The sequence below is a fragment of the Exophiala aquamarina genome, assembly GCF_000709125.1.
Source record: "Exophiala aquamarina CBS 119918 chromosome Unknown aczIA-supercont1.4, whole genome shotgun sequence".
Lineage (NCBI taxonomy): Eukaryota > Fungi > Ascomycota > Eurotiomycetes > Chaetothyriales > Herpotrichiellaceae > Exophiala > Exophiala aquamarina.
The window spans coordinates 80,085-92,859 of record NW_013550584.1 but is presented as its reverse complement, the minus strand read 5'-3'; the positions used below and the strand labels follow the sequence as shown (position 1 = coordinate 92,859).

Genomic DNA, 12,775 nt, shown 5'->3' with positions numbered 1-12,775 from the left:
TCGGATGTCTTTCGTTGGGGGTGACGATCTATGTCGTAGTTCCAGTTTTTTCCGGGGCTTGTGTTCTGTGCTTCGGGTTGTTGATCATGGATGTGTCTAGTGAGCTAAATAGTGTTACCCCAATGACGCAAGTGAGGTTCTTTCCACCCCCCCTCAACTTGGCTTCTAGCCTTGTAAGTAGAAATTGTCCCCTTTCCTGGGCCTCAGGCCTCTGTATCATCAATGCTGCGAATGCTGCGATCAATGAGTCGCTTCGTTTTTCAATGCGCGTAAACTGGCTTGCCTGGTTTGGTAGTGGGTGATAATAATACTCCAAACTTGCTTCAATATTGGAATATGTTCGGGTTGATATGGGGTGATCGTGCCCGCTCAGGTACATCCCCTGTTTCCCCAACGTTGGATTGAACCTCGGCTGTCCAGCACTGCAATCGGGCTGATTATCCGAAAGGGAAACTCGTTCAAGAATTTCTGCCCTTGACTAATAGGTAGAAAGTATACGGGAGTAATGGATGACATTGTGTACTCTTGAGTCGCGAATAACCTACATTATGAGTAACAACAGCATGTATCCTCCTTCACACCTCCACTACTTTAAGTAACTACACGGCTGGCACCACTTTCGCCATGGGATCACGCCAAAGCGGGTAGTCGAGCGACCTGACGAACTTCTCTTGATACCGAATACCTTCTTTTTCATCTAGCGTTCCCTCGGCAGACGGGACCACTGGCGAGATGAAAGCATCCAGGTTCGGGTCGAAGAAAAAGGGAATCGATATGCGTAGGGAGTCGTTGTTGTGGCAGACTCGATGTAGAGTCGACTTGTACGCGCCCCGGGTCCATTCGTGAAGCATGTCGCCAATGTTGCATACGTAACATCCCTATTTTGATTTCATTTTCAGTTTGGCGAGTCTTGGTTTCTGGCTGGTACGTGGGCAGGATGTTCTCACCTCGATGGGGTCAGCCCAGATCCATTCGCCGGTCTTGCTGAGCACCTGCAAGGAGTTCTTGGTCGAGTCAGTCAGGAGAAAGGTGAGGATGCCGAAGTCTGACGCTATCGGTCAGCAACACGGTCCGGAAAAGGTGTCAATGGGAGTTAAAATCTTGCCTGTATGCTGTCCAATGCCCGCAGCCGTTTCTTTCTTGCTGGTTCTGCCTTCATAGCCGAGAATTCGAAGATTCCAGAATGCTTTGTCGATGCGGTCGAGGAAGATCCGCTCGTCAATAGACAGGCCAATGGCAATGGCCTGCATGACCGCTGTCCCTAGCTTTTCAAGGTGAGATATGTAAGACTCGGCGGTCGTGCGAAAGTCTGCTGGTGTCGACGGCCACAGGTTTGGACCCATTCCTGTCATAAATGGCGGCTCTCGTGGCGAGACAGGCCGGAAGAAATCGATAGCCTGCGACATTAAGAACCGCGGCCTTCAAAAGGACATGTTTCCACGAACTTCGTGAGATCCCGACTCATTCTTGACCTTCAACCATCCTCGAGCGCTATCACCTCCCTCATCCGACCCTTTCATTGCCAGACATTCCTTCTCCTCTGGCGTGGATGTCTCGAAGACCTCTCGCGTCTTGGTAAGTAGGTCGGCGACCAGATCGGAAGGGACGCCATGGTTCTTGAGATAGAAGAAGCCCACTTCGCGGCATGCCTTGTCGATTTCGAGTGCGACGTGATGTTTTTGTTGCAACGAACTCGATATGTCGAGGAAAGGCCCAAAGTCTATCACAGGGAGCGCCATGACGACGACAACTCGATGATGAGGGGAGAGGCCTGCGATAGCCCGAGCATTCCCATGGCAATTTGTACAATCGCTATTGGTCCATTTCGGGTCATTGATGTGATTGTTTGGCTCAGCACGATCGCTCGAGGACATCCGCCGAGCCAGCTCGGTGTGCCGCGGCCACCGATTATGATAAGCAGTGGATCACCCGCGGGGCACCGGTCAAGTCCGTTGCTGAACATCACTAGAAGTATTGACTACTGGCCAATGAGTCAGACGAGCATATCGCTCCATTGAGATATCAGTCGCAAGAAGTATTCTCATAATATTAGCATGGCAGCACTTGTTTGGAGACCAGATTTAATCAGAGCGGGACATGTCACTGGTTTCCCGGCCGTCCAATGCGGACCTCTTCTGCCTGAATGCTGTATGGTATGGATCAATCTTGAGATGAACAATGGTTGCCTGGAGAGTTTGTATCGCTTACGTGAAAGATCTCGTTTAAAATCTGCAACTGTAAGGCTGCCGCAGTGGAGGGTAGAGAGGAGTCAGCCTTGCCGAGAAACGGCTTAAGTAGCCCGACAAAATTATGTAAGCAAATGTAGTCTACCAGGCACCCACAGGCACCCAGGTGTGGGTGAGGTGTCTAGCCCCGTCTGCGAACCTCAGCTTCACAACAGCTTTGCCTTCCTCTCGAGGAAACTGGGCAACGAAGCAACCTGGTACAACGAAGCTTGAAGACATCGCACCTAAGGCTCACAGCCTGCTTATAGGATACCCTTCTAGTTTCTACCCAATCACGGGCGTTGCGCAAGAGATACGGCTCTTATCGGCATCGGCGAATTTCTTATCTACAGCACACTCTGTATGGAGTACGGGCTATGTACCAGCAATGGCGCTAAAGTTTGCGTTCACCCCAAGGACTCATGGAGCAACCGGTCTAGTAGCCTTACATTGCGGTTGACACCTAGTCTGCTCTCAGTGTGGCTCGCAGTCTCCGTCAGTACCACAGGTTCTTGAGCATAAACGCAGCTCACTCAGAGGCTGCCCCTGCCCGGCCGATGCTACCACTGGAACGGACGGCTGGTATAGGCGGGGCAAGCCGAGCCTGCGACCATTGTCGCTCCAGAAAGATTCGTTGCGACCGCCAGATTCCGTGTGCACAATGTTCAACAGTCAACCTACACTGTTCATTCACGAGCTCCGCTCACAAGCCCAGAGAACATCGCCAGCGCATCCTGATCTCTGCTCAATATGAGAGGAAGATTGACGGAATCGAGCACGGGCTTGTCCGGATAGAGAAAGCTCTTGCCAATCTGTCGCAAATGCATCGGTCGGCTGACTCCCAAACACATACATGTCCTTTCCCAGCAACTTCCAACTTCACGTCAGAAGAGGTCACAATTGATGGCGATACAAGTCCAGCAGTCGGTGGCGATCATTCACTTGGATGTCGATCCCCTGCTTCCAACACGAAAGATCATGAGCACGCGTTCGAGGGTGACAGCTCTGTCAGGGCCCATGCAGCCTTCGCAGGATCATTTGCGAAGCAAACCATCGATCGAAGCGCCTTAGGCGAAGCCGGACCCAGGGTTCACGATGCCTTGTCAGCGTTACACCAGATCCTCACAATGCACAGACCTGGCAAGGATCGCAATTTCATCAATGACGGAAAACCCAGTTCACAGGACTTACGATGTTTGGGAATGCCCCCACTAGACGCAGCTCTTCAACTGCTCCGCGAACTCAAGCATCAGCTGCCTCCTACCTTTGAGTTAATTTGTGCCGTAACAAGTATTGAATTCTTCACAGACCAATGCCGACAAGTCTACTTTGCCACAGAACAGTTCTCTACCTCGACTTTCATTATTGTCAATGTAGCGTTGTATTTTATCTTCCAGGGCAAGCTTATTGAGGCGAACAAATCTGGAGATGAGGGCACGAAAGCGACTCTCCGGGACTATTGCAACATCTGCCAACGCAATATTGAAGCAACACTCCATATTATGAGTTTCATACTTCCAGCGCGGAAGGAAAATGTGATCGCGCTGGTTTTGGGTGCCAGCTATGCGGTCCAGGCGTCCGACCCGTCGCTTGCGTGGATGCTGAATTCCACGGCATGCCAACTCTGCATCAGTCTTGGGTATCAGCGAAACTCCCTACTCCCTGGGGAGGACGACGTGGCTAAAAATAGCCGTGCAACGCTGTTTTGGATAGCTTACATTTTGGATAGAGCGTTGGCCCTGCGACTGGGTCGGCCTGCTGTCCTCCAGGACTATGAGATCACACTCAACCGTACTCTGCAGCACCTCGGAGAGTTCGAAATCTACCGGGAAACGATACAGTGTTGGCTGGCGCAAGCTGAAGTACAGGGCCGGATATATGAGGAACTTTACAGCCCCGCCGCCCTAAAAAGCCCAGTAGAACATCGCGAGCAATCCGCCCGCAGATGTGCTAACATTCTGTTGGCTGAACGGGCAAAGTTGAAAAATCGAATGCAGCGAATAGGCCAGACTAGCACCCATGCAAACACTGAAGTGGAATTGGCCTTGCTAAGATTCGACGAGCTATCCAACCTCTCGACCCTGACTCTTGTGTATCGAGCACTTCCACCAGAGTCGTCTGGTGATGTGCCACACGGCTCTGGTATTCTCGCCTCGGAATGCATTAAGATAGCGAGGAAAGCGATACATGCACATCTTAAGCACGTGTGTAGCCTTGGAACCAACACAGACGTATTGGCTACCTACATGCACTGGTAAGCCAAGACCTGCAGAATGTTTGGCTCTCATAGCATGCACAACTAATTACGCTATCAATGAACAGGATCATTCTCTTCTGCCCATTCATCCCCTTTATCGTTCTCTTTTGCAGTTCGATCGAGCAAGGAAACCTCGAGGACATCCAGCTTATTGAGCAATTCGGGAAGTCTCTCGAGCCTTGCCGCAAGCTATCCAACCGGGTGGAAAACCTCTTTCAGCTATGTCAGGCCCTCAACAACCTGACCCGAGCATTTGTGCAAGCCAAGACTTCTAGTCAGCATCATGTACAGTCTGACCGTAACTCCTTTCCCGATTTTAGCATCGGAAGAGGACATCATGTGCAACCACTAAATATAGACTCTGTCGACCACCGATTGAGCCGCACCATCGGCCTACAAGCTCCATATCCTCCTCAAGAAGCTGTATCGATGTCTTCTGGTCTCTGTCAAGGCGATTTACAAATCTTTGATATCATGAACATTATGGATACTGGAGATCTGATCAGTCCGTACAACAACTTCTAACAGATCTCGAGGGCATGTTCCCGAAGCACATGCAGCTTCGTCAACACGATTTCTCTCAAGTTAAATTTGCTGCTTTCAAGCGAGCAATCTATGTATAGTTTCTGCCCCACTGCTAGTTTTCGTCCATACTCGGCGACCACTCTAAATGCATGTTTGCCGCAATTGGGGGTCCAAACCAGCTTCGTCAAGCCTTCCCGGCCCTGGAACGCCCCAAACTCTCGGGTGATATTCTCTATGGCGCCTCTTTAGCAAGCACCCTGCCTTGTGGCCGCCTGGTACCGACCAGCGGGCTAACTCCCCGAAGTCTCGTTCATTTAATCAGGTCAGTTGGAAATCACAGACAGCTGTTTCCAGCCTGAATTTCGCCTTGTCGCCCGCCACATAGGCCTGTGGATAGCGGCAGCGTCGACGATAACGGCAGTTGAAATGAATTGATTGTCGGCGGTCCGCGGCTGCCAGCTATCTAGACTCTGCAGAAGCGTAGATCCAGGATTTCAGGGAAATCATAAGCGGCGTTGAGCTCCAATGTTATGCTGAAACTTCAACCAAGATCTCGCGTTCACCACCACCATTCTGTCATCGCCTAAATACAGTAATCACAATCTCGTCACGTTCTAGTCCAAGCCAAACATCTTGCCACCACTCCAAGAATCAACCATAGGTCCATCCTCAACATGGCTAGCCTCCTACCCAATCAGAACACAATACAAGCACATCCATATCGTTGGCCATACACCTCAAACATTGGACCGGAAACCACTGCACTGATCATAGTAGACATGCAAATGGACTTCTGCTCTCCAGGCGGATATCTCGATGCACAGGGTCTCTCAATTGAAACGACACGGGCACTAATACCGAATATCCAATCAATGCTGCAGGCATTCAGAGCACACAAGTTCCCTGTCTACCACACGCGCGAAGGCCACCGCGCCGACCTCTCAACACTATCATCTCGCGAACAGAAACGAAGCCGCAACAACCTGAGCGGCATTGGGATAGGAGACCAAGGCCCACTTGGTCGCTTGCTGGTTCGAGGCGAGAAAGGGCACGAGATTATTCCGGAGCTGACGCCCTTGACTGGAGAACCTATTATCGACAAGCCTGGCAGGAGTGCCTTCCAGCATACCGACCTCAAGTTGCTCTTAGATAACCGCGGCGTTAAGAACTTAGTGCTGTGCGGTGTCACTACCGATGTGTGTGTGACTGGCACAATGAGAGATGCAAATGATATGGGCTTCGATTGCCTTCTTGTGTCGGATGCTTCGGCCGCCGGGCAGCCGCACCTTCATGACGCCGCCGTCGAGAGCATTTGCGAGGAGGGTGGGATTTTCGGCGCGGTTGCTCTCACCGAATATGTGCTGAGAGGTGTGAATCCTTGATGAAGTAAGGTCGTTAGAGGATCAAAAAGCACGATAGAATCCATTTTGTTCTATTCTAGTCTAAGATATGTAGCGAAAGCTATGAGACATACGAAGTCTCAACAACCCTCCACACGCGGTTACCCAGCTCGGTGGAATCACCCAGCTTCCGCTCCTCCCCTGTTGCCCATTGACACGGCAATGTCGCGTCCTCTCTTCTCGTGCTTCGACTATCCATTTTCCAATCCCCCGTTTCGTCCACTTTCCACCTTTCAACCCACAGCTCCTCGGTATTCTGAAATATCCCCTGACAATAGCTCCCAACGCGGATCACCATCCCCTTCTCCCCTTTCTCCCCTTTCTCCCCTTCCTCACTCACGCCATTGTCCGTAGCTAAGCCAACCAGCTCCATTGCAACGTATGCCGTGTCAGTCTCCCTAGTAGCGCCATCAAGCCAATACTCCTTGAACATCCTCCACTCGCCGCGTAGCATCATGTAACCGATCTCCATGGTATCCCCATTAGACAGGAGATACACATCTGCGCCATCGGTGTCAAACGCTCTGCTCGAGTCGATCGAATGCTCCCATTGCACGTGGATGGTGCTCTCGTAAGCGGGGCAAGACTCTGTGCCACGCGGCATCCGTGTGTACGACATCCCAGCGGTGGCGTAGCCTGGGAAGCTTGAGGATTGCTTGACGCTGCCCCTGATGGCAGTAGCGGTTGGGTTCAGCTGCCATCGGATGTCGATATATCTGCCAGATGGGACCGTCAGAGCAACGACAGAGGACTCCTCTTTTGGGGCGTCGTAGCCGAAGGATATGCCGCGGCGGATCTCGACGAGAGGCCGTTTGAGTAGCTTTTGTGCCCAGACAGGCATACGCGCAGGCGTGGTGGTGGACTGATCTGTAGTAGCCATAGTTTGCTGGAAGCGGCCGCGCTCACCTTCTGGGCTGGATTGGGCAAAACTAACTCATCTAATATTTGCTGGCTATACAATCTCGGGCAGACACATGCATTACTGGGTCTTCGATTCGTTTCATTGCTGCTCCTGTTGCTTGCTATTTCTGACAACTACGTTATCCGAATTTAGCTAGTGATATAAAACTCGAGCCTCGTGGGGCCACTAGCGTATGCCCAATCTCACGGAGCCCGCGCGACACCGTTTGGCGCTGCCGTAGATGCATACCTTGAGCACCCAATCTAATCAGAATACGCCGTATACCTTTTAGCAACCAAGAGCAAACGTGCGCGGTCTTATCTACGTTAGCACTTTAGTGGAGCCCCTTCACTTATCAGGCCCTGGAAACCCAGTGGTACCCCAACTTTCTGAGTTCGCGATAAGTGTCGATGATAAGCTCTCGGGATAGATCAGGCCCAACGACCTCTTCTAGAACTTCTATAACGATGAGGATTTCCACCGTGCAAGGCCACCGTTACTCGAAGACGTCTGTCTCGATTCATTCCTGATTCTCTGAAGGCTGTCGCTTGTCACGGAAACATTGGAGCGATATGGCAAAGAAAGAAGACATCAAGCGGGCGCCGTCTCCGGTGGTATCGGTCGAGAATGGAACTATACTCAAACAAACGAATGAAGACGCGATGCTGCAGGAAATGGGCTACGAACAGCAGATGAAAAGAGGCTTTAACTTCTGGTCCATGACCGCGTTTTGTTTGACTGGCCTTGGTCTTCTCCCTAGTCTTGGAGGTAACTTCTCCATTTCGATATTTCTTATCTATGTCGTGAAGTTTGACTGACAGTTTTTAGGCACGATCTGGTATAGTTTGGGTTTTCTCGGTCTTCTGCCAATGACTTGGGGTTGGCTCATTGCCGTCTTCTTCATCATGTTCGAGGTGTTTGCGCTAGCAGAGCTGAGCTCTGCGATGCCAACTGCTGGTGGCTTGTAAACCTTCCCCCTGATGCATCCCTGCCTTGAGCAAAAAACCTAACTTCGATATAGATATTACTGGTTCGTCATGCCGCAGAGGATTGGCGAACTTAACTGATTACCTAGGACCTATCGAACCGCACCTCCGAAGATGAAAAGATTCGCCTGTTGGGTGACAGTAAGATTGCACTGGGCCCTGGCTTCTCGCTTTTGAGACAAAATTGACGAAATATATAGGCCTGGTGTATGGTGCTGTCAGCGTCACTTGCTGGAGGGTCGTTCTTCATGACCCAAGCGAACATGATCCAAGCACTGGTGGTCATGTATCATCCCGAGTTTGCACCGACAGACTGGCAGGTGTATCTGGTACGTCACCTTGAGCTATCAGACAGCTAGTTTCGGTGGTTAACTAACAGGTGCCCCAGATATACCTAGCATGCGTCATCCTGTAAATTCCTTGATCACACATCTGCTTTTAATAGTGTCTAACTGGGATCTAGTTGCGCTTGGGCAATGATCTTACCTAGTAAGATTTTGGGCCAGCTCAGCAACATTTTCGTCTGGTTGGGCACGATCACATTCTTCGTGATCCTCGTGGCTTTGCCTGTATACGCAAGCAAGAATGGCCGCACGAACTCAGCAAAGGCGATGTTCACATCGTCATATAACCAGACTGAATGGTCCAGCAAATCACTGGTTTTCCTCATGACTTTCTTGGTACCACTATGGTGCATCAGTGGTTACGACTCCACCGGTAGGTCATGCAACTTATATATACACTGAATTTCTGCGGAATAGTACTAATAGCCGTCTCGTAGCCCATCTGGCTGAAGAAACAGAAAACGCTTCCACTGCTGTGCCTCGAGCGATGTGGATCTCTTGCGCTGCTGTCGCCGTTCTCGGCTACATCTTCAATGTGGTGTTAGCTTACGTCGCGACAGATATTGATGCAATTTTCGCGTCTCCTCTCGGGCAACCTCTGGGTGCAATCATGCAACTATCGATGGGAAACGGCACCTTTACGAAATTTCTATGGGCGTGTACTGTTGTCTCGAATTTTGGCGTAGTCTTCGTCATCAATACAGCTGGCACCAGGATATACTTTGCGTACGCACGAGACGGAGCCTTGCCGATGTCGAAGTGGTTGAGTCATGTCAACTCGGTCACAAAGACACCCATCAATGCGACCATCGCGCTTTCGACAGTGTTTGCTTTGATTGGTCTGATATCCTTGGGTTCTTCTACTGCCTTGCATGCTTTCTTCTCCGGTTCATCTTTGGCAGGAGCCGTAACGTATCTGATGCCTGTCTTGATGAGGTGAGTAGGAATTCATTAACAAAGATGGCCATCACAAGAAAGGGTTCCGGCAAACTGAATGTGTCAATAGATGCCTCTATGAAGACAACCCAGACTATGTCCCCGGGCCTTTTAGCCTTGGAAAATGGTCGAGACCCATTAGACTTGTTGCTTGTGCCTGGACCAGTAAGTTGCTTCAAACTCCTCTCCTTCCACTGCGTAATTCCTGCTAACACTCAGGTTACCAGTATTCACGCTTCCCCTTCTTGCTCTCCCAGAACATCCCCATGTAACCGCGAATACCTTCAATTGGAGTCCGATCTTCTTTGTGGGATTACTGTCCCTTGTGGTGCCATGGTACTTCTTCAGAGCCAACAAGTGGTTTACTGGACCGGCTGTGAGGACTTCGGGCGTGTCGTATTGAGAGCCCAATAGCGAATTATTAGCGCGAAGACTTGACTAGTACTTCCGCGACATCACCACCCTACCCGTGGTAGTTAAATTTCCGTAGCCGTTGCCCGTAATCGATTCGGGCGCCTCGCCTTCCTCCACCCATTTGATCATGGTAAGTAGTACGTTGTTCTCGGGTGTGTTGGCCGCCAGTGGCCAGCCGACGTACCTGTTCGCGACACCCCACGCGCCGACAGTGGACCATACCGCTGATGCGGAAGAAACGATAAAACTCATCGAGGGCCGAGGGTGACAATGACATGTTGGCGGCCACCAACTCGTAGTATCTTGCACTATTGAATGAGTTGGTGACCCCATCCGCTTGTCCATGGTATGTGAGGACCTTCCCCCCTGTTATTATTAATGCCGAGCGATTGTAAAGACCGTGGTCTACAATATCGCTTCGCCGTATCCGAACTAGCTCCGAGAGCTGTTCGAACGCTATCCGAAGCGAACCCGGAGCGCCTAGGCGCTAGTCTAGCACGTACTTAGGATACTATATAGTCTGACGAGTCCCTCGTACCGTCTTAGGAATGATTATATCCACTTCCCATTACACCCCCCCTAGCGTCAAAGGCGGAGAGGTCTGGACTGAAATTGGAAATCCGGTAGGGTTCTATTTCTTGGCTGTACGCAACATCCTTGAGGGTCAGGGTTGATGGATCCCAACTTGTATTGTTGAAGACTACATAATTAGCGGTACTAGTCTAGCGAATATCAAACCATCTGATCGGACCGAAAAATCGACGACGCTAGCTCTTCAACGCCTGGTAACATTCGTGGATAAATCAGGGTTCCGTCTTCGCCGTACTTGTCAGCAAAGAGATATATACTCTAAACTCACTTCGAAAAGTTGCCCTAAAACGGACCAGCTTAGTTTACTAATACATTAATTTAGTGGTAGCTTAAGACAGGACCTATCTTGATATTAATATTAATCTATAAAGCTAGCTAGCCTGTAGAGATGCACTATACTGCTACTTGATCAAGGAAACCTTCAGTAGAAGCGGACGAATAGTGGCGTTGGAAGGCAGCAGCCTGGCGCCCGTCGTCAGGGTGTGCGGTCAGAGCGACTTGACGCGCTGACCTCTGGAGCTTGCAGAGATCTCTTTAAACGCTTTGCGGACATTAAACTTGGGCTGAAAAACATCAGGAGTCTCACGTTTCTCGCGTGCTTCTGAAAAGTTCCTCAGAAGTACATGAAGACCAGGGTTGACAGGATGGTGCTTCCAGCAGGCGTTTATATTGTGAGGTCGAAGGAGGTATGGAATGAGCTGATCATTGGCACACAGACTGAAGTAATTCGATCGAGCGTGAAGGGACGCATTTCTCTCTCTCCCATGAGAAAGAATCAGGTGCCAATTCGGGCAGCTTCTCCGCCGTACCTAGATATCACAATAGAGGTGAAAATATTCCCCGCAGCCATGGCTAAAAGAGCATCTATGAAATCCCATTCAACAAAAGTAAGTTCATCGTCCCGCTCCATCAACTCCAATTCTACAGCTATGTCTTGCTCCACCTGTAGCTGAAGGGCGTAGCAGGCTGCCTTAGCTGCGTCGGAGTCCGTGCGGTTGATCTTCCCCACAACAGCAACGATGTTGATCAAGTGCTTTACTTTCCCGTCCTTGAAATCTTGGTACTCCTTCTCATAAGATCCGATGTCATTGGCGATCGACACGTGAGCCCCGATAAGATGGAGATATTTTTTTAATTTCGGATTGCTGATATCAATATCGGATCCGAGGGAATATTTCGCGCAGGCATAACAGAATCTATTAAGGATCACACCTCAGGACCAATCCGATCACTTCTGTTGTCAAGTGTACTTACGGCATGGCAACATCTTCATAACGATATTCTAGGTACTCTCGAACGTCGGTAAAGTCGGTGGTGGGCGGGGAGTGCTGGAAGAATTGAGTCAAGGTGGTTATTATATCCTTCCCACCGTTTCTCTCCAAGTCGCGAGAGATCTCCCAAATGCGCTTTTGCAGCGGTGTATGGGATGTGGCGGAGGGGTTGGTCCCCTGCACCTGTTTGATAAAATCATCTTGAATAAGTTTGATCTACCGGATGTTCATTTAGCACGAGTTAGTCAGACCCGACTTCTTGATGAGACTCACATTTTCGATGCCTACAGCTTCCCAGGTATCTTTCCCACCATGTCAGCTCTAGAATAATCAGTCTAACATTACACATCATACCGTCAAAGATAACGATGAGGAGAACAGCTTGCGCCAAGAGCGCCGTTCTGACTTCATCAGCCTCTGGAAACATGTAGGTTGTGAACCTGCTGTAACGTTCGTATGAAGACGTTTCTAGTTCCTTCCGGGCGAAATCTGCCAGCATGGTGCCGTTGGCATTAAGAGAGTTGTTGAGGCTGGTGTCTTCGGCACACAGATGTAGTAGCTGGCTAGTGTATTCCAGATTGACCTTCCAGTGCTTGTTCTGGCGAGCTGCATCGAGCCCACTGTGCCAAGGAAGGCTGGTTGATGATGGGAACAGGGAAATACTATGTCGCCGATTTTCGCGGATTTCGTCACTGAAAGGATTTTCGAACTTGATTTTTGGAGCACGGTGAAGATGAAGGTCTGTGGGGAGGTAATTGTAAGCGAAGTCGATGGAAAACAAGTGCTCTCTTTCCTGATCTGAGACCAAAGGATTCAGGTTCAACTGGTGGCGTCGAGAGGCCATGTCAGCTAGTGTAATGAATGGAACACACTGAGATAAACAGGTGGATGGTCCAAACTGATACTGATATATATACCTGGCCCC

At 50.2% G+C, this 12,775-nt stretch overlaps 7 protein-coding genes across 7 annotated transcripts; 3 read left to right on the top strand and 4 right to left on the bottom strand.

Annotated features, from left to right (window-relative positions):
* Positions 1-1,421: 1,421 nt before the first annotated feature.
* A1O9_05181 (uncharacterized protein) lies at positions 1,422-1,739 on the bottom strand (the record flags this gene model as incomplete). The annotated part of the gene is made up of 1 exon (XM_013404400.1): positions 1,422-1,739. The coding sequence occupies one exon, from the start codon at positions 1,737-1,739 to the stop codon at positions 1,422-1,424; it is 318 nt and encodes a 105-aa protein (XP_013259854.1).
* Positions 1,740-3,046: 1,307 nt separating this feature from the next.
* On the top strand, positions 3,047-4,483 carry A1O9_05180 (uncharacterized protein; the record flags this gene model as incomplete). The annotated part of the gene is made up of 1 exon (XM_013404399.1): positions 3,047-4,483. The coding sequence occupies one exon, from the start codon at positions 3,047-3,049 to the stop codon at positions 4,481-4,483; it is 1,437 nt and encodes a 478-aa protein (XP_013259853.1).
* A 1,198-nt stretch (positions 4,484-5,681) lies between these two features.
* On the top strand, positions 5,682-6,389 carry A1O9_05179 (uncharacterized protein; the record flags this gene model as incomplete). The annotated part of the gene is made up of 1 exon (XM_013404398.1): positions 5,682-6,389. The coding sequence occupies one exon, from the start codon at positions 5,682-5,684 to the stop codon at positions 6,387-6,389; it is 708 nt and encodes a 235-aa protein (XP_013259852.1).
* Positions 6,390-6,477: 88 nt separating this feature from the next.
* A1O9_05178 (uncharacterized protein) lies at positions 6,478-7,284 on the bottom strand (the record flags this gene model as incomplete). The annotated part of the gene is made up of 1 exon (XM_013404397.1): positions 6,478-7,284. A coding segment is annotated over one exon (807 nt), but the record flags the coding sequence as incomplete, so codon positions are not given.
* Positions 7,285-7,880: 596 nt separating this feature from the next.
* Positions 7,881-9,578, top strand: A1O9_05177 (uncharacterized protein; the record flags this gene model as incomplete). The annotated part of the gene is made up of 6 exons (XM_013404396.1): positions 7,881-8,076; positions 8,137-8,272; positions 8,384-8,435; positions 8,495-8,652; positions 8,758-9,011; positions 9,076-9,578. The coding sequence occupies 6 exons, from the start codon at positions 7,881-7,883 to the stop codon at positions 9,576-9,578; spliced, it is 1,299 nt and encodes a 432-aa protein (XP_013259850.1).
* A 470-nt stretch (positions 9,579-10,048) lies between these two features.
* Positions 10,049-10,355, bottom strand: A1O9_05176 (feruloyl esterase; the record flags this gene model as incomplete). The annotated part of the gene is made up of 1 exon (XM_013404395.1): positions 10,049-10,355. A coding segment is annotated over one exon (306 nt), but the record flags the coding sequence as incomplete, so codon positions are not given.
* A 999-nt stretch (positions 10,356-11,354) lies between these two features.
* Positions 11,355-12,694, bottom strand: A1O9_05175 (uncharacterized protein; the record flags this gene model as incomplete). Its single annotated transcript, XM_013404394.1, has 4 exons — positions 11,355-11,775; positions 11,834-12,066; positions 12,124-12,152; positions 12,205-12,694. 4 exons carry the CDS (start codon positions 12,692-12,694, stop codon positions 11,355-11,357), a joined length of 1,173 nt encoding a protein of 390 aa, XP_013259848.1.
* Positions 12,695-12,775: the final 81 nt, after the last annotated feature.